The sequence below is a fragment of the Meriones unguiculatus genome, chromosome 3 (genome assembly GCF_030254825.1).
Source record: "Meriones unguiculatus strain TT.TT164.6M chromosome 3, Bangor_MerUng_6.1, whole genome shotgun sequence".
NCBI lineage: Eukaryota > Metazoa > Chordata > Mammalia > Rodentia > Muridae > Meriones > Meriones unguiculatus.
The window spans coordinates 81970629-81989948 of record NC_083351.1 but is presented as its reverse complement, the minus strand read 5'-3'; the positions used below and the strand labels follow the sequence as shown (position 1 = coordinate 81989948).

The 19320-nt window shown below is 37.7% G+C and overlaps 1 protein-coding gene across 2 annotated transcripts; it reads left to right on the top strand.

Annotated features, from left to right (window-relative positions):
* Positions 1-521: 521 nt before the first annotated feature.
* On the top strand, positions 522-17128 carry Nmbr (neuromedin B receptor). 2 transcript variants are annotated; one of them, XM_060380226.1, is made up of 4 exons: positions 522-800; positions 911-1554; positions 11393-11744; positions 14929-17128. In XM_060380226.1, the coding sequence occupies exons 2-4, from the start codon at positions 1097-1099 to the stop codon at positions 15328-15330; spliced, it is 1212 nt and encodes a 403-aa protein (XP_060236209.1). In that variant the 5' UTR covers positions 522-800; positions 911-1096; the 3' UTR covers positions 15331-17128. The 2 variants fall into 2 exon arrangements, with proteins under 2 accessions (XP_060236209.1, XP_021481998.1); XM_021626323.2 differs by lacking the exon at positions 522-800 and having other exon boundaries at positions 814-1554.
* The last annotated feature ends 2192 nt before the right edge of the window (positions 17129-19320 follow it).

Genomic DNA, 19320 nt, shown 5'->3' with positions numbered 1-19320 from the left:
AGAGTAGGAAACTGAAGCCTGCAATTTACTCAAGTGTGTGCACCCAAAGGTAAGTAAAAAAATGTTCATAGAAACTTCATTGAAATCAGCTAAAGTTGTGAAACTTCCAAATGAACATGAGACTGGATTGTTAACAGTTGTATGTTCACAGAAGGCAAAATCAACACACCCACTCCACACAAAGCATGTGTGGCTTCCACAGGTGTAAAGAGGGAAGGAGTAGACAATGATTGTATTCTAAGAAGTTTTATTCCTGTGATCCTCAGGAGAGAACAAACTAAGGTGAAAGGCAGACATGAAGGGTGGTTTATATTACACTGCTTATTCTGATCTAAGAGATGGGCACTTTATGCACACTATATCACTATGAAATATAAGTTTTAAAATACATGAACTGAAGGAAAGCATTTCCGGATCTGGGGTGGGAGTGTTCAGAGGATGACAGAATAGAGAGGAGTCTTTTTATTGACTTCATCCTTTGTGCCTGACTGGCTTGCTAAATTCGGTGTTTCAACACTGGGGACTTGCCAGCTCAAATCTTCAATCCTCAGAGGCTCACAAACTTCCTGCGTGGGCTCCTCCTGCTCGGAATCGCTCGAAATGGATGTATATAGGGATGAAGAATGGAAAAGGAATCAGCTACCCTTCAGTTCCACCCAGTAATACAAAAGAAACGGAGGAGAGAAGAGCAAAGCTGTGGGGTGAGCACAAAAGGCCCCGCTTTAGTGCCAGCGTTTTAGCTGCAGCCGGCTGGACAGCTCCTGGGTGACTTCCGTTCCTGGGGTGGACCAGTTAGTCAGGTAGGAATTACAGTCCTATCAGGACTGATCTTTATTCTCCCGCTTGCTAATAGCGAAAACTAAGCTTTAAAGACAGAATAAAGGCTCCACTGCTTTGCTTTTTGTTTCAGTTTAAATCACAAACCAGCGGCGAAGGGAACCTTTCCTAGGGGTGAAGCTCTGGAGTGTAGCGCGCACAGACTTCTCTGCGGACTCCGAGCGGTGGCTCAGTGGCAGAGGCGACAAACTTGCCAGGATTAGAGGCAAATTAATTAACCCACGTCTATTTCGTTGCACTTTTCGAGACATCCAAGCGGATGAAAACTCCTGCGAGTTCCCTGGGAAAGGAGACCATGCCCCCCAGTTCTCTTCTCAACCTCTCCTTGCCCGCGGAAGCGAATGAGAGCTACTTGATTCCTGAGGGGTGGGAAAAAGATTTCCTGCCTGGCTCGGACGGGACAACCGCGGAGTTGGTGATCCGCTGTGTGATACCATCCCTCTACTTAATCATCATCACGGTGGGCTTACTGGGCAATATCATGCTGGTGAAGATATTCCTCACCAACAACACCATGAGGAGCGTCCCCAACATTTTCATCTCTAACCTGGCCGCTGGGGACCTGCTGCTGCTGCTGACCTGCGTCCCCGTGGACGCCTCCCGCTACTTCTTTGATGAATGGGTGTTTGGCAAGCTGGGCTGCAAACTCATTCCGGCCATCCAGCTCACCTCGGTGGGGGTTTCCGTGTTCACTCTCACCGCCCTCAGTGCTGACAGGTAAGAAGACAAGTAGCAAAGGGGTAGACTGGAAAAGTGATAGACAGGGACAGGGGCTAGGGTGGTTGAGAATTGGGGTGCACCAGCCAAGGAAAGGACTTTAGGAAAACATGCGGATGGAGATGGGGAAGGAAAGCATATGTATATAGGGGGAGCCTAGTAAGCGGAATTAAAACATAATGAGAAGTGAAGTTTAAAGACAAAAGCAAGCAAGCAAACAAATTACTTTTTGGGAGAGGGGGTTGAGACAGCGTTTCTCTGTGTAGCACTGGCTGTCCTGGAACTCACTCTGTAGACCAGGCTGGCCTCGAACTCACAGAGATCCACCTACCTCTGCCTCCCGAGGTAATAGTTATAATTGCACTAACTTTACTATGAACAGAATAGCTAAAGCATAGACAAGTTAAATCCAATTGTATTCTGGGAATCTTTTCTCTCTGTGTATTTAAACCTGAGCAGTCTACTTTCCTGGTTCAATGGGATGGCATTCTGTTAGATAAGAACACTAAGTTTAACTTTAGGAAAGTGCTTAGCTCAGACTTTGTACCATTTACAATGTGAAGTACACATTATTCGTCTAATGGTGTTCTTTAAAAATAGACTCTCACATCTTTGTTTAAAATCTTCTTAAGTTCTCATTCTTGTTGAAATCAAGTGATGTCTCCCTCCTAGATAATGCTAAGTTTTAGTGTCTTAAAACAATGCTACAAACACAGGCTTCATTATAAAATCGCTTTCAAATACTCTAGTGCTGTGAAGTATCCATCATTCTATTTGGCAGATCAATTGGTTCAACTCTGTCATTTTCCATGTGTGAATCCTGAAGCATAGAGAATGTAAGTCCTCCTGACATCACTGGGAGAAAAATCTAGGCTTTCTGAATGGAGGCTAGCACTGCTATCCCAGGCTGACTGCATCATGCTTTCAGGTCTTTTAAGCAGGGGGAATGTCTGGTTAGGTGGCTGGAGGCAATGTATATAATTAGCTATCATTATTGGAGCTGTGGTCTCATTGCCTTGAGATGAAGGACTGAAGTTATTTAGGTAGCCAGTTTGATTTGGATATGGAAATGGTATACACTCTATTAATTTGCATATTGAAATATTATTGAGTCTGTATTTGAGTTTCCTAGGATTGGTTATAATGTCATTCTACTAATTTGAAATTGAAGACAATATTTCTTGAAAGTAAGACAATATTTGGTGAAGAGTATTATTGTTGTTAAGTAGATATTTAGTTTATGTAATTTACTATTTTAATACACTCTTGGGAAAGTGATTAAAAATTTTAAATTCCTGGGGAACCTTATTTTGACTTCTTGAAACCAGTTCTATCACCGTTTAAAATAGTTTTATTTTAACTTCAAAGCTAAAATATGACATTTAAGCTTGGCTGCCCTTCTTCAGGTGACCTATTTTAATCAGCCTACTAAAGAAACAAACTTAATTAGTTTAAAACACAATGATTAGCAATTACAGGAGGTCAAATTGATATTCATTTTTAAAATATGGTATTAGTAGCAAGACTCAGAGCTTGAGTTTATTTCTTACAGCTTTTCCAATCTATTGGAAAAGTATTAATGATGTAAGTTTTGGAAAGATGTAAGTTTTCCCTGAACAGAAGCAAAAGACTGAAGAGCCTCTTATATTTAGGACCTTTTGGAGGCATCATATACATAACCATGGCAATTATGGAGGCAGCATGATACTCTCATTGTAAGGAAAAAGTCTGGTGGATTGCCTCTTTTGGACATTGAGTATCCTGGCTGTTTTCAATTTGACCTAATTAAGAAAGCTTAAAAGTGTCAATAACATGTAACAGGGATAAAAAGGGAGATAAACAGGTGTAGGGAAAATGAAAGCTGACGAATTCAGGATGAGCCATACTTCCACAAAAAGTAATTAATTTTTCTGAGAGTGTCTGAGTTGTCATCTCAGAAAGAAAAGTTGTCTTTATAGTATGGACCCAGCTATGATTTTCACAGAGCCATAATCACAGAATGAACTGCAATTTCTGCACCTAATTTATTACTTTAGTATTAAATAACATGTGTTATATTATATCTGACTACAGTGATTATGTCTTTTACTCAATTTACTTCAATCACTGCTAGATCATGTCTGCTTTCCTTCTCATCAGAGTGGACATCACTGACTTAAAATTCACTGTACTGTTGTATTAAAACTGTTTCCACAACTTGGCTATAGCCATATGATTATTGTTTACTTGTGACACACATGGTGAGGGAGGATGTGCCAGGATGGATTTTATGACAGCTGGGTCCTCATTGCAGCCTTTACATGTGCATATTTTACCTGGAAAAGGATATGAACTATATGCTCCAAAGGTACTGCTTACCAAATTTGAAAAACAAAAGATTAATACTTTCAACATGACATGATGTTTTAAGAGAATCTCCTGATTCTCTAAATACAATACTTCATTGCTTCCAGAAATTTACTATGATTATGCACCCACTACTCTGGGCAGCTTGCAGGAAGCCTGAGGCAAAGGTGCCTCCTGCTGCATCAGTCTTGTTGATGAGTTGTTTCTAAGCATGACTTATGCGCAGATCTGAAAAATGTTAGTAAAGTAAAGGCAGGATCTCTCAAGTTACATGTTAGAGACTCTGTACTATCCAGACATTGGAAAAACCCAGTTCATAGTTGCTGTCCCACCCCCAGTCTTTAGGTTGATGTCATTGACTGCTATTAGACAGTCTCCATCCCTAATCTAACCCAGCATCTAACAGCTCCACTTAACAGTTGGTCTTACTTCATGATTTCCTTATTACTCAAGCCAACAGTTATTTACTGAGAAGCCACTGTGTGCTCTGAGCATTATTCTGTGCACTAGTGAAGCAACAATGAGCAATAGCTTTGCTTCTGTTAACATATGGGTGGCACCTGGACTCTTTGTAGACTTCCTTCCTGTATGATAAAGCTTGATAAGGAAAAAGAGGGAAGTTTAACTAGACATGCTTAAAAGCAGATTTTGAGGTGGTCTGATGATATTTGCAGGAAGTAAAAAGATCTAACTTTCTATTTATTCTGTATTATGATTAAGTTCAATTTTATATATACATTAAATTTATTCTACATACAAATATCACAAATGAGATTCAAATTGATGAATAAATTTATTCATTGATGCTTAATAAATGTTTGATAATTATATGTCTCTATATCTGTCTTTTGATAGGTTATTCTTTAATTCAGTTTTCAATTAAAATATCTCTCTAAGACTATTTGCAAGAGAACATTTAACATTTTATACATATCTGCTATACTCTAGAGTTTAATTAAATAGGTTTTATGCTGAGGGACATCTTTCTCATGTTTAATATAAATATTTGAGGAAAGCATGATAAAACATGCCCACTTGAATATTCATTAGATGACTTTACTTATTGCTTCATAGTCTTCCAAAGATAGACTTGCGGCATTAATATTCTTTCACAACTGGGTCTATGGTTCAGTGGCACGACTTGTTATGTAAACATGATGCTCTGATTCCATTCCTACCTTCCCCCATAAAACAAACAAACAAACACTCATTCACAAAACGAAGCTATGTCACTGTATTAACAGCTTTATTTGTCAATATAAATAAAATCTGTTATTTTTCTATTATAATGTGTAGAATTTGCACTATTGTTCTTTTCATTTAGTTGTGTACTGTTTAGAGAGACTCTGAGATATAACCCTTTATTCTTGCAGAGGCTGACAAGAATCATCCCTGTTGAAATGGTATTCCTTATCTCTGCCCTACTGTCTTGCTGGGTTAGTTTTCCTAAACAAATTTTTGCCTATTGTAGTAATCTTATCATAATGAAAGTTTTATACATTTTATAACTATTTTTCTTTACCATTTCGTTAGGGGCAGATAGCATATATTATCTGTCCTCCTAAAATTCATAAATTAAAATCCTTTCCCACAAGACAATGGTAATAAGTATTGGAACCTTTGGGATTTGTCTTCAGAGTAGGGCCATTGTGAAAAGCTAATAAGGACCTAGTAGAAGACACTGATTATGCACAATAAGCAAAGGCACAGTGAAACCACCAACTGATCACTATGTGAATAGAAAGAAAACTGTTGGGGGAAAAAAGCTTCCAGTCTGCCTCTGAAAATAGAGGCTAGAAGTTGGTCTGGAAAGCAAGTGAGTTTTACATGATATTCAGCAAGATGGGGTCTTTAAGTTGACAAGGTTGTTCAGATCGATGGGAAGCTAGATGCCCTTGCCCAGATAGTTGAGATAGTTAACTGTTGGGGGACTAGGGAGATAAGGCTTTCCTGATAATAAAAAGCAGCCTCAAGAGATTTCTGAGAAAGGCTGAGTTTAGGCTTCTGTTCACTCAGTCAGAGTCTTTCTGTTTTGGACACTGTCACCAGCACTGCCATTTCAGAAACTGCTTTGGCCCTAACACATGCAATCCAGGAAGAGCATGCTCACCAGACTCTGAATCCATGAAGCCTTCATCTAGAACTTCCCAATCTTCAAGACTGTAAAATAACTTTCTGGGGTTAATAAATCACAATGTCTAGGGTATTTTAATTTAGTATTTCAAATACCTAAGACTGTCCTTTGTGGTTTTTAGCTAGCTAAAAGAAGGCTCATTATGGATATTGATTATCTGTCTTATCCATTCTCCAGCAACAAATCAACTAATCCAATTAAAAAATGGAGTACAGAGCTAAACAGAGAATTCTCAATAGAGGAATATAGAATGGCAGAGAAACACTTAATGTTCAACGTCCTTAGTCATAAGGGAAATGCAAATCAAAACGACCCTAAGATTTCACCTTACACCCATCAGAATGGCTAAGATCAAAAACTCAAATGACAACAATGCTGGAGAGATTGTGGAGTAAGGGGAACCCTTCTCCACTGCTGGTGGGAATGTAAACTTGTACAACCATTCTGGAAATCAATCTGGAGCTTCCTCAGACAATTAGAAACAGCACTTCCTCAAGATCCAGCTTTACCACTCCTGGGTATATATCCAAAAGAGGCTCAAGTACACAATAAGGTCATTTGCTCAACCATGCTTGTAGCAGCTTAATTTGTAATAGCTAGAAGCTGGAAACAGCCCAGATGCCCTTCAGTGGAGGAATGGATACAGAAATTGTGGTACATCTACACAATGGAATATTCCTCAGCATTAAAAGAAGAAGGAAATCATGAAATTTGCAGGTAAATGGTGGGATCTGGAAAAGATCATGCTGAGTGAGCTATCCCAGAAGCTGAAAGACACACACGTTATATACTCACTCATATAGACATATAATATAGGATAAACCTTCTAAAATCTGTACACCTAAAGAAACTAATGAAGAGGGAGGACTCTTAAAATGCTCAATCCCCACTCCCAAAGGCAAAGAGGATGGACACGAGAAGAAGAAGAAAACAGGAAACAAGTTAGGAACCTGCCATAGAAGGCCTCTAAAAGGCTCTGCCCTGCAGACTATCAAAGCAGATCCTGAGTCTTATGGCCAACTGTTGGGCAGAATGCAGGGAACCTTATGAAAGAAGTGGGAAATAATAGTAAGATCTGGAGAGGACAGGAGGTCCACAAGGAGAGCAACAGAACCAAAAAATCTGAGCACAGGGGTCTTTCCTGAGACTGATATTCCAACCAAGGACTATGCATGGAGATAACCTAAGACCCCTGCACAGATGTAGCCCATGGCAGTTTAGTGTCCAACTGGGTTCCATAGTAATAGGAACAAGGACTTTCTCTGACATGAACTGATTGGCCTGCTCTTTAATTACCTCTCCCTGAGGGGGAAGCAGCATTACCAGGCCACAGAAGAAGACACTGAAGCCACTCCTGATGAGACCTAATTGACTAGGATCAGAGGAGAAAAAGAAGACCTCCCTTATCAGTGGATGCCACTGACTGGCCCAGTCGGGCTCCCGGCGTCTGGGGGAGAACAAGGTTTTGGACAGGGAGACACGGTTTTGGCAAATTGACAGACAGAGAGACCAGTGAGGCTTTGGAATCTGCTGTAATTTTACTGAAATCAAGCTGATAATTTTATAGTGATTTCACAAAAAGGCACCTTAAAGTTGGCATACTTCCCAGAACATTTAGACTTTTACCAAAAATACAAAGTTTACATTTTAACATAGGGGAGTGCCCACAAAAAAATCTTGGCCTAAAAACTTTTGATCAAAGCAGACAAAGGGAAAGAAACCTCAAATGCGGTTTCATTATTGCTAACCAATGAAGAGGAAAGTCAGGAGCTAAGTCAGATGCTTGCCAAAGTCTAAACACACCTTTGTCAACCATCCTCCCTTATGTCCTGCTAAAGATTTATAATCTTCCCTAGGAACAAGACAATAAGGGGGGGCAAGCTTGAACCAGCTGTACTTCTCATGCTATTTTTTCCTAAGAAGGAGCCTATTATTTGTTTTTACTATTCTTATAATGCTCTTAATACTAAATCTAATTCATTACTTCTTTTAAAACTACTTTTCTCCCGCCCTATTCTTGTTAAAGCTTTTGATAATCCATCAAGAATATATTTCCTTGAATAGTTAATTGTGCTGTTTTAGGAATCATAAAGAAAGATCAAAAAACTCATTAATCCAGCCCCACAACCGTAACCGAAAAAGCGTAGACATCTCAGAACACGTCTCTTTGCCAGGCGGGGGGTCTGCTAGGGACCTCCAGGGAGCATAATCCTGAAGGACACATATCTCTTAGTCTGAGTAGCGCTATCTATTGATATGCTACACCAGACCCTGGAGTGGGTGTGGCAAGTGGACTCGGGGAGGGGCATTCTTGCAGAGTGGGGAGGAAGGAGGGATTCGGACAGGAGGAGGGAGGGAACTACAGGGGGGAAACAAAGTGAATAAAGTGTAATTAATAAAGAATTTTAAAAAGTAGGATAAAAAAACTATATTTAAGAGTTTTATATATTTATGTATGAATTTTGGTAACTTGCCCCTATTAGTTATCTGATAAAGGTTGTCAATTAATAGATACGTAAATGTTGGGAGCAGGATTTTTCCCCACTTAATCATAAAAGGAAGAAAACCCTTAAGTTTCTTTTCTTTTCTTTTCTTTTCTTTTCTTTTCTTTTCTTTTCTTTTCTTTTCTTTTCTTTTCTTTTCTTTTTTTCTTATCAGTTACATTTTATTAACTCTGTATCCCAGCCCTGTCCCCATCCCTCATTCCCTCCCAGTCCCTCCCTCACTCCCTCATCTCCACCTTGCCCCTTTCCAAGTCCACTGATAGGGGGGACCTCCTCCCTATTCATCTGATCCTGTTTTATCAGGTATCTTCAGGACTGGCTGCAAAGCCCTCCTCTGTGGCCTAACAGGACTGCTCCTCCCTTCGGGGGTGGGGAGCCCAAAGAGCCAGTCATTGAGTTCCTGTTAGAAATAGTCCTTGTTCCCCTCATTTTGGGAAACCAATTGGTTACTCAGCTACTACAGGCTACATCTGAGCGGAGGTTCTAGGTTATATCCATACATGGTCCTTGGTTGAATGTCAGTCTCAGAAAAGACCCTGTGCCCAGATGTATTTGGTCCTTGTGGAGCTCCTATCCTTTCCGTATCAGACTAACTCCCCTTCTTTCTTATGATTCCCTGTACTCTGCCAAAGGTTTGGTCATGAGTCTTTGCTTTGAAAACACTGCTAGTTAGAGTCTTTCAGATGTGCTCAGTAGACTCCTGTCATACGTTCAATGCGCATCCCATCTGTCTTTCTAAATGAGGATTGATCATCTTACCCCATGTCCGCTCTCTTGATTATCTTTTTTAGGTGTATAGATTTCATTATGTTTATCATATCTTATGGGTCTATATAAGTGAGTATATAACGTGTTTGTCTTTCTCCTTCTGGGATATTTCACTCAGAATGATCTTTTCTAGATCCCACCATTTGCCTGCAAATTTCATGATTTCCTCCTTTTTGATTGCTGAGTAGTATTCCATTGTGTAGAAATACCACAATTTCTGTACCCATTCTTCCGTTGATGGACATCTGGGTTGTTTCCAGGTTCTGGCTATTACAAATAAAGCTGCTATAAACATGGTTGAGCAAGTATCCCTTTTGTGTACTTGAGCAAACTTTGGGTATATACCTAGCAGTGGTATAGCTGGGTCTTGAGGAAGCACTATTCCTAATTGTCTTAGAAAGCGCCAGATAGATTTCCAGAGTGGTTGTACCAGTTTACATTCCCACCAGCAGTGGAGGAGGGTTCGCCTTTCTCCACAACCTCTCCAGCATGTGTTGTCGCTTGAGTTTTTCATCTTGGCCATTCTGATGGGTGTAAGGTGATATCTTAGGGTCATTTTGATTTGCATTTCCCTGATGGCTAATGAGGATGAACATTTCTTTAAGTGTTTCTCTGCCATTCCATATTCCTCTGTCGAGAATTCTCTGTTTAGCTCTGTACCCCATTTTTTAATTGGATTACTTGCTTTTCAGCTTCTTTCATTCTTTGTATATACTGGATATTAGCCCTCTATCAGATAAAGGGTTAGTGAAGATTCTTTCCCAATCTGTAGGTGGTCGTTTTGTTTTGATGATGGTGTCCTTTGCTTTATTAAGTTTCTTTTCCAAATGATATAATAGATAATAATGAATTAGTACGGCTCAAATAACTTTTTATTATATTTTATTATTTATTTCTTAGATACATTATAACTTCAAATACCATTAAAGCCAAATTCAACTTGCTTATATACTATTTCAGTTGTTTCCTTATCACTAATACATTTAAAGTGCAGAGTTGGCCATGGTGATTTAAGGATTAAGACAGTGTCTTTATGCTTCTGGGATACCTCACTGAGGATGAGCTTTTCTAGTTCCATCCATTGCCTGTAAATTTCTTGATTTCCTTGTTTTTAATTGTTGAGTAGTATTATATTGTGTAAATGTACTACAATTTCTGTATCCATGTAGCCTTACTAGACCACAAAGGAAGAAAATGCAGCCAGCCCTGATTGAGGCGTGACAGGCTAGGGTCAGATAGTAGGGGAAGAGGATATCCCCAATCAGTAGACTAGGGAAGGAGCATATGGGGCATATGAGAGGGAGGGAGGGAGGCGAAGACTGGGAAGAGATAAGGGAGGGGGCTGTAGCCAGATACAAAGTTAATAAATTATAATAAATAAATAATTAAAAAGGCATTGTGCCTTATAGTGAGCCTTGTACCACCTTTTCTTAGTACATATTACGAGGAATGTACAAGAGATGAGAGGAGAGGCTTCTACACAATCAAGAACAATAGAAGATATATAAAATTAGAATACTCTTCAATTTTCATTTCTTTCAATTGGATGTGTGGAGATGAATCCTACCTGGACTAGTATCTAGGGTTTATTGATTAAGAAAAAGGTTAAGCGAAAATGTTCAAAGTTCCAAACACTATGAGAATAATTATGAGAAACTATGAGAATAGAATCAAGGTAGAGTTTAACAGCATTGTCTTGTAGACCTTAGACAAAAATTATAATAATAGATTGGCAATGAAAACATTCTAATAAAAATCTAATACCTGATAATATTCAATGAAAAATGATACACATACTGTACACTGATTTCAGATAAAATCATTACTGCTCGGGAGATTCCTCTTTAAAATATTTTCCTCTCTATACTTGAATTCTGTGCAAATAAATCCTGGAATGAATTGAAGCCACTAATATGCCAGGGAATTTTTGTCTTCCATACATTAGGAAATGTCCAGGAACGAGAAAGTTGTTGGTACCTTTATTGCTAAGATTTATTTTCCTCTTTTCTCTCTCCTGTTCCCATTTTTTCTCCCTCTCTTCCTCTTTCCTTCCTCCTGAGAGAGTAACTTGAGACTCTTGTCGTAGGTACAGAGCTATCGTGAACCCCATGGACATGCAGACATCTGGCGTGGTGCTGTGGACCAGTTTGAAGGCCGTGGGCATCTGGGTGGTCTCTGTGTTGTTGGCAGTCCCTGAAGCTGTATTTTCGGAAGTAGCACGCATTGGTAGCTTGGATAATAACAGTAGTTTCACAGCATGCATACCCTACCCACAAACTGATGAATTACATCCAAAGATCCACTCAGTGCTCATTTTTCTTGTCTATTTCCTCATACCACTTGTTATTATTAGCATTTATTATTTTCATATTGCAAAGACTTTGATTAAAAGTGCACACAATCTTCCTGGAGAATACAATGAACATACCAAAAAGCAGGTAAGCTTGTTCAGTGTGTGTGTGTGTGTGTGTGTGTGTGTGTTAGAAGGGTGATAGTCAAAACCAATGACTGCTATTTTGTGTTTTATTTTGTGGGCTGTTTATCCCATAAAATACAAAGACAGCAAGGCAGCCTTGGACTTTCTCTTGCCTTAGCCAAAGAGATTCTTGGAGAAATTTTTTTATTATTATTAAATTTTTATTTTTTATATTAGTTATACTTTATAAACTTTGTATCCCAGCTGTAGCCCTTCCCTCATTCCTTCCCAATCCAGTCTCCATCCCTCATCCCTCCCTGCCCCGCTCTAAGTCCACTGATAGGGGAGGTCTTCCTTTAATTTTTTTTTTTTTTTGTACATGTGGTTCTGTCACATAGATCTTCCTGGGTCCATTTGTCAGGTAGCTGGGTCTCTGAAAACTGAAATCTTACCAGTTGAAACTAACTTCTCTGTGCTTAGTGAGGCTTAGTGCTGTGAGGATTGAGTACAGGTTCCATGAAGCTATGTAAGAACATTGGTCATCATCTGTAACTCTAACAGCAGAAGGAGGAAGGAGACAGGCAAGAAGTTCCCTGGAGCTTGCTGGCCAGTTAGTCCACTATTTATGCACAGGTTTCAGTGAGAGAACCAATCTATTGGCTCATTGTACCCTATGGCTTTATGTATTTGATATAACTAGACACTTTACTCAGAGTTCTGAAATCCAATTTATATTATTTAGTTGGATATTTAATATTTGGTTTTTGATTTCCTTTAAATTGAGTTCTTCACAAACCCACAGCTGTTTTTTTTTTTTTTTTTTTTTTTTTTTTTTTTTTTAACAACATTGGTTCTGTCTTATTTTTGCAAGTTTCCCTCTGGAGATTTATAATCCTTGATTGAGTAACTGACACTTGACACTTGCCAACACATCATCTCAAAGCTTACCTGAGGTAGAGTCTCCAGCTTCAGACTACCATGAAAGCTTTATACCCATACTGTGTCATCTAGAAAAGACACATTGAATACTCTAAATTCCATATTCATACTTATTATTGGTTTCCCTAACTTATACCACCAAGATGCATCATCAGTGCCACTGCATTTTATTCTCAGTGCCAACTATACTCTGCCTCTCAGACTTTCCACTTCTTCTTGGAGTATTCTAGTTGTTCACCAGTGGCTCCATCTCAGAAAATGTGAGAACTGCTCACTGTCTTCTCAGAAGTTGTGTCCCCACTCACAATGCTAGGTTTAAACATTTTCTTAGAAAATTCAAGGATCATCCTGAGTGAGCTGGCCCAGAAACAGAAAGACACACACGGTATATACTCACTCATATAGACATATAATATAGGATAAACCTACTAAAATCTGTACACCTAAAGAAACTAATCAAGAGGGAGGACCCTGACTAAAATGCTCAATCCCCATCCTGAAAGGCAAAGAGGATGGACATCAGAAGAAGAAGAAAACAGGAAACAAGCTAGGAACCTGCCACAGAGGGCCTGAAAGGCTCTGCCCTGCAGACTATCAAAGTAGATGCTGAGACTTATGGACAACTGTTGGGCAGAGTGCATGGAATCTTAAGAAAGAAGTGGGGAAATAGTAAGATCTGGAGAGGACAGGAGCTCCACAAGGAGAACAACAGAACCAGAAAATTTGAGCACAGGGGTCTTCCCAGAGACTCATACTTCAACCAAGTAGCATGCATGGAAATAACCTACAACCCCTGCACAGATGTAGCCCATGGCATTTCAGTGTCCAAGTATGTTCCATAGTAATGGAAAGAGGGACTGCCTCTGACATGAACTGATTGGCCTGCTCTTTGATCACCTTCCCCTGAGGGGGGAGCAGCCTTACCAGGCCACAGAAGATGACAATGCAGCCACTTCTGATGAGATTTGATAGACTAAGATCAGAAAGAAGGAGAGGGGGACCTCTCCTATCAGTGGACTTGGGGAGGGGCATGTGTGAAGAAGGGAGAGGGAAGGTGGGATTAGGAGGGGTTTATGAGGGGATACAAAGTGAATAAAGTGTAACTAATAAAAGTTAAAAAAAGAATTGAAGAAAAAAAAGAAAATTCAAAAATAAGATCTAAACCTTATACTCTACATTTTAAAAAAGAACTCTTAGATTAAAATATTAAATGTCTGCTTTTGAATTCTTATTACATCCCTAAAGAATTTTTTTACAAGACAGTAAGCATAGTATACATTTTATCAAAAAAACTAAAATACAATTCAGTGTAATAGTGATACTAGGGTTGATATTTACATTAGAAATTTAAAAATTATTTTATCCATATCTATCTATCTACTGATTTATCTATTATCTATTATCTTCCACTGATCTATCATAAATCTAACTATCATCTATCCATCTCTCTGTCATCTGTCTATAACTATCCATCTATATATCTATCATCTATTTGTGTGTGTGTGTATGTGTGTGTGTGCGTATGACAATTTGAGGACAACTTCCTGGAATTATTGCTATTCTTATACAATGTGGGTTCTGTTTATGGAAGTCAGTTCATCAGTTTTGATAGATTATAACTTTACACACTGAGCCATCTCTCTAGTCTCAGAGAAATTTGATTATTTTGTAAGTCAGAAGCCTAAATATCCACATTTATTTATTCATTCATGTTTTATTATGTATTTGTATGAGAGAGAGCAAGAGTGTGAGCAAAAGCATTCATGTGTGTGAGAACGGTGAGAGTGAGAGAAAGAGAGAAAGAGGGGAGAGATAGATAGTGAGAACTAAAGTAAAAACCAGTCCTGTTTCAACATACCATTTTTTTTTAGTTAATATACCTTGATATTTGGAAAACAAGTACACTTGCATGTATTTTATGTTTACTTAATTTAGTATATTTATTATAAGCTAAATAAACATGGTCCTTTCTTAAGTAAAGGAAAATATTATAAGGCATTCGTCACTATTACTGCTTTGACATGAAAATTGTCATCTATATTTTATCATCTGATCTTGTATAAATACTAAATATCTTCAAAATAAAATGCTGAGGTGATCAAAATTGTCTTGGTCAAGCCATTAGAACAATCACTTTGGTGAGGTAAAGAAACAGTTCACGCATTTGGGATTCGCTACATGATAGGCTTCCTTGCTTCTGGGAGGTGAGTTTTGACTGTGGCTGACTCCGTTTCCTTTTGACCCATGGATGTCTCTGCAATTCACAGATGGAGACACGGAAACGCCTGGCGAAGATTGTGCTGGTCTTTGTGGGCTGCTTTGTCTTCTGTTGGTTTCCCAACCACATCCTCTACTTGTACAGGTCTTTCAACTACAAGGAGATTGATCCTTCTCTAGGTCATATGATTGTCACCTTAGTGGCCCGGGTTCTGAGTTTCAGCAATTCATGTGTCAATCCTTTTGCTCTTTACCTGCTCAGTGAAAGCTTCAGAAAGAACTTCAACAGTCAGCTCTGCTGTAGGAGGAAGCCCTATCCTGAGAGGTCGACCAGCTATCTTCTCAGCTCTTCAGCAGTGAGAATGACTTCTCTGAAAAGCAATACAAAGAACGTGGTGACCAATTCTGTCCTGCTAAATGGACATAGCACAAAGCAGGAAATTGCACACTGATTGAAGAACTCCCAACTCACTCATGGAAAATACCTAACAATATTTTTTATTGTTACTGAATGAAGCAGAACTAAATAATTTCTACATCCATACTGTTCCCTAGCTAATTCATCAGGGGACTTCATGACTGACTCAAGTTCAAAGCAAATATTTTTCTCTGAATCAAATTTTACATTACACTATGCATGTCTATATTACACAAACATAACTCACACATATATCCTGCTAACATTGATTTATAGATTACCTCAGGATTTAAGGTATTGCAACAAACAACTGTGTGATATTTACTTTACATTCCTTTTATCTTAAACCATAGAGAACATGGGTCAGAATTTAGTGAGAGGTAATATCCAAACACCCATAATTTGAATATAAGTTATATCATTTTGCTGAGTAAATTGTATTTATAATCAGTATGTAATTTGAAAAATTTGAAAAATCCCTAAAGTGAAGCTTAATCATAATTCATTAATATTTATGGTTTTGTACAATTATAATTTATAGAAAGGTCTGTAAGTTCTAGATATTGTATTAGAAAGCATGATGACATTTTATTATGAATTATAAATTAATGTATGAATATGACTTAGCTTGTATATATAAAACAGGTCTCATATGTTCCAAATTTCAACTGTCACTCAGATGGTTGCATGACCATTTTTGTAAACAGTTAAAGTTTTAACAATTTGGCTGCTTCTGTGTAGATAATAAGATTTGTAAAATTCTGACAAATTCTCATTAACTCTTGCATCTGCTGACAAGTGTGTGGAATACCAGGTATTTTTTTTTCTCTATGCATGTCATCACAGTTTTCTCCTAATAAACATATTGGTATTTTTCACCAAAACATATACACTGTCTTTAATAAGCTCTAAAAGTTACCCCTTTCTTAAGCCCATACCAAATGTCTAATACTTGAATTTTTTCTCTTTATAGACCATAGTTGCTTCTAGATACAGTAAGGTGATTTTCTGGCACAACAAGCTCCTGTTAAATACCCCTAGCCCATACTACTAAAGATAGGAAAGAAATCATTTGGAACCAGAAATTGAGAAATAAATATAAGCAAATTACCTGTAGAATTTTATATTAAGAATGATAAAGAACACTAATCAGGTGTTTGCTGCTTTTTAGGCTTAGCTTTATATGTAATTTTAATTTTTTTTTTTCCTGCGAGTAAACTCTTTAAAGAATAACAGAAGGAACCAATTTTCTAGGCTATGAAGATGCTCAAATTCGGGGGCATCTTTATTCAAGGGATGACATGATTTTAAAAATTAAATGAGAACAAAAATACATTGCCAGAGGCCTGGTCTTTAGCTTTCATTAACTTCATGGAAAGGCTACCTGTGAAGTAGGTCTTGTTTGCTTTATCCTATAGATAGGGAAATTGAAGATCCGCTATAATTAGTAACATAAAGAAGATTATTTTGCCATGTGAACAACTTGGAATAGGACATGTGTTACCACATCATAAAGGGTATGCTCCATTGCTCCATTGCCATTCAGCTGTGGCTTTTCACATCTGACAGCCAACTCCAGGCATGGTACAGATTTATTCACCATGAAACTACACAATGTATACAACATTTACTTTAATTTTGAGTGCCTTGCAAATCTTTTAAGCTCCATTCATTGCATTTTGCAGAATCATCACCTAAGAATTAAGAATCTTTGGTCAATGTAGAATATTTCTTATTAAATATGTTAAGATGGTAACAGGTAAGTAAGACTGCAAGACTCATTCACAGATGTCGTACATGATTCTTTTAGTTTCATGTATGCAGAAATACATGACACATTATAAAAACAGATGCTTATGTTACATTACAGATAATGTATTCATATGACCTTAAAACTAAAGGACATGTACAGATATTAAGTACGAATTCCTAATAATTTAGAGTTCAAGAAAATATAATTGTGATATAACAATCAGATATTTTTTAAGAATAAAAGTTCTGTTTTGAAATGTTTTAGAAAAAATTCCCTAAAAATTTTGTTTACCTATAAAGATGCCAGTGGCATGATAATTGTGAAAAAATAATTATTTTCAACTTATTAGAAAGAATATTAACAGTGGGCATATTTCTGAATAGATCATCACAGTTTGGCTGCATTTAAATTTTAAATAGTTTTATTTTTATTTTGTGTGCATGAGGGTTTTCTCTGCATCTATGTATGTGAACTGCTGCAATGCTTGGTGCCTGTGAAGGCCAGAAGAAGGCACTGGTTCCCTGAACTGCAATTATAGATGGTTGTGAGTGAAATGTGGGTGCTCTGAGCCAAGACTGGGTCCCCTGAAAGAGGAGCAATAGTTATTAACAACTAAGACATTTTCTAGCACTTCAAAAATTCTTTTTTTTAACTTGGATATTTACTAAATTATTATATATTTTACAATGTATAATTAAACTATATGCATTAGGATGAAGGTGAGAATAGTTGCATCTATCAAATGATTGCCAAACTAAACAATCCTTTTTGCACTGCAAAGTGGTACATTTGCATATATGAGATTGTATTACTATCAAAATCAAGTTGAAATTTTTGTACTTGTTGGACTTTGTGTGTTGTGTGTGTGTGTGTGTACTATATGTGTATATATACTACATATATATAGTTGCTATTCCATGACTCATGACAGCTAAACATGTCTTCTTTTACTCAACAATTATGGAAAGTAGACATGTATTACATAAAAAATATTCCTTAAAATTTGATGTTTTTTTGAATTGGTGATATCACCCCTGTCATGTTGCTGGGCAATGGCAGCAAGCTACAGTTCACACCTATAATTTGATCACAGGGGTAAACAGACAATAATACGCAATGTATTATACTGAAGAAATCATACTTAATATTATGCCTTTTATTAGACATATATTAAATGATTTTGCCAAAATTTAGATTAATGTAAGTATTATAAGCAGGTTTAATGTTGCTAAGGCTAAACTACAGTTTTTGGAAGGTTAGCTGTACAAAACACATTTTTTGCAGGAACAGGTGTTGGCTGTATATAGTGTTGGTTGCCCTGGAGCTCTCAATTTAGACCAGTTTGGCCTTGAACTCAAAAAGGTGAGCCTGGTTCTGCCTTCTGAGAACTGATGTTAAATACATAAACAACCATGCCTTGCCTTGAGTGCATTGTTGATTTTATATTTTCAATACACAGTGGTTATGTCACAGACTTATTGGGCCATCCCTTTATGGGCTGAGGAGCGTTTATGCTTGCTCCTAGGTATTTAAGTATTCACAGTTATTTCTGTAGTGGAATGTGCTGTCAAAGTTCATGTATTGGAGACTTAATCTCAGTTTCATAGTGTTAAGAGGCAGAATCTTTTAAGAGGTGAGTAGAAGATGAGGGTTCTGTACCAAAGAATACAATAATCGTGAGAATAAATTTGTTCACACAGCAATGACATCTTTATAGAGGATGTCAGCTTCCTTCTCTCTCTCACTTGCTCACTTGTTACACATTTTGCCTCCCATAATATGGCAAGAAGAATGTCCAGATGTTGCCAGTTAACCTAGTATTTACAAGTTAAATAGCCTATCCTTCAAAGTCCAAATGAAGATAGTTCTTACTACCAAACAATGACAATTAAGTAAAGTAGCCCAAAACTTACCTAAGACGTGCACAGCACAAGAGTAAACAAACTGAAGGGTACAAAGGAGTCACAAGCAGAGTGAATATGTTTTCTTTTAATGATCGTATGGGTATGTCTTACTATTAAAATAGCCTCCTTAAAACAGGAGATGAGAAGGAAATAAAAACGTTAATCTTTCATATGCTTGAGGTACTGTTCTCACAATTATCTCCTGCACATAACATGGATTAGCGACAGCATAAAGATGATTAAATGTGTGATATGAGGTTGGTTGTCATAAACTATAACAATATATGTTCACTGAAGGTACTGTATAGCATATTTTAAAATTGACATGTGTCAACTGGTAGAATGATAATAAAATTTATTAAACATT

Bases quoted from the DNA above. Each gene is read 5' to 3' on its own strand.
- Nmbr (XM_060380226.1), top strand. From the start codon at position 1,097: ATGAAAACTCCTGCGAGTTCCCTGGGAAAGGAGACCATGCCCCCCAGT. The intron at 1,555-11,392 runs GTAAGAAGACAA...CTCTTGTCGTAG, and splicing joins ACCGCCCTCAGTGCTGACAG to GTACAGAGCTATCGTGAACC. The intron at 11,745-14,928 runs GTAAGCTTGTTC...TGCAATTCACAG, and splicing joins ATGAACATACCAAAAAGCAG to ATGGAGACACGGAAACGCCT.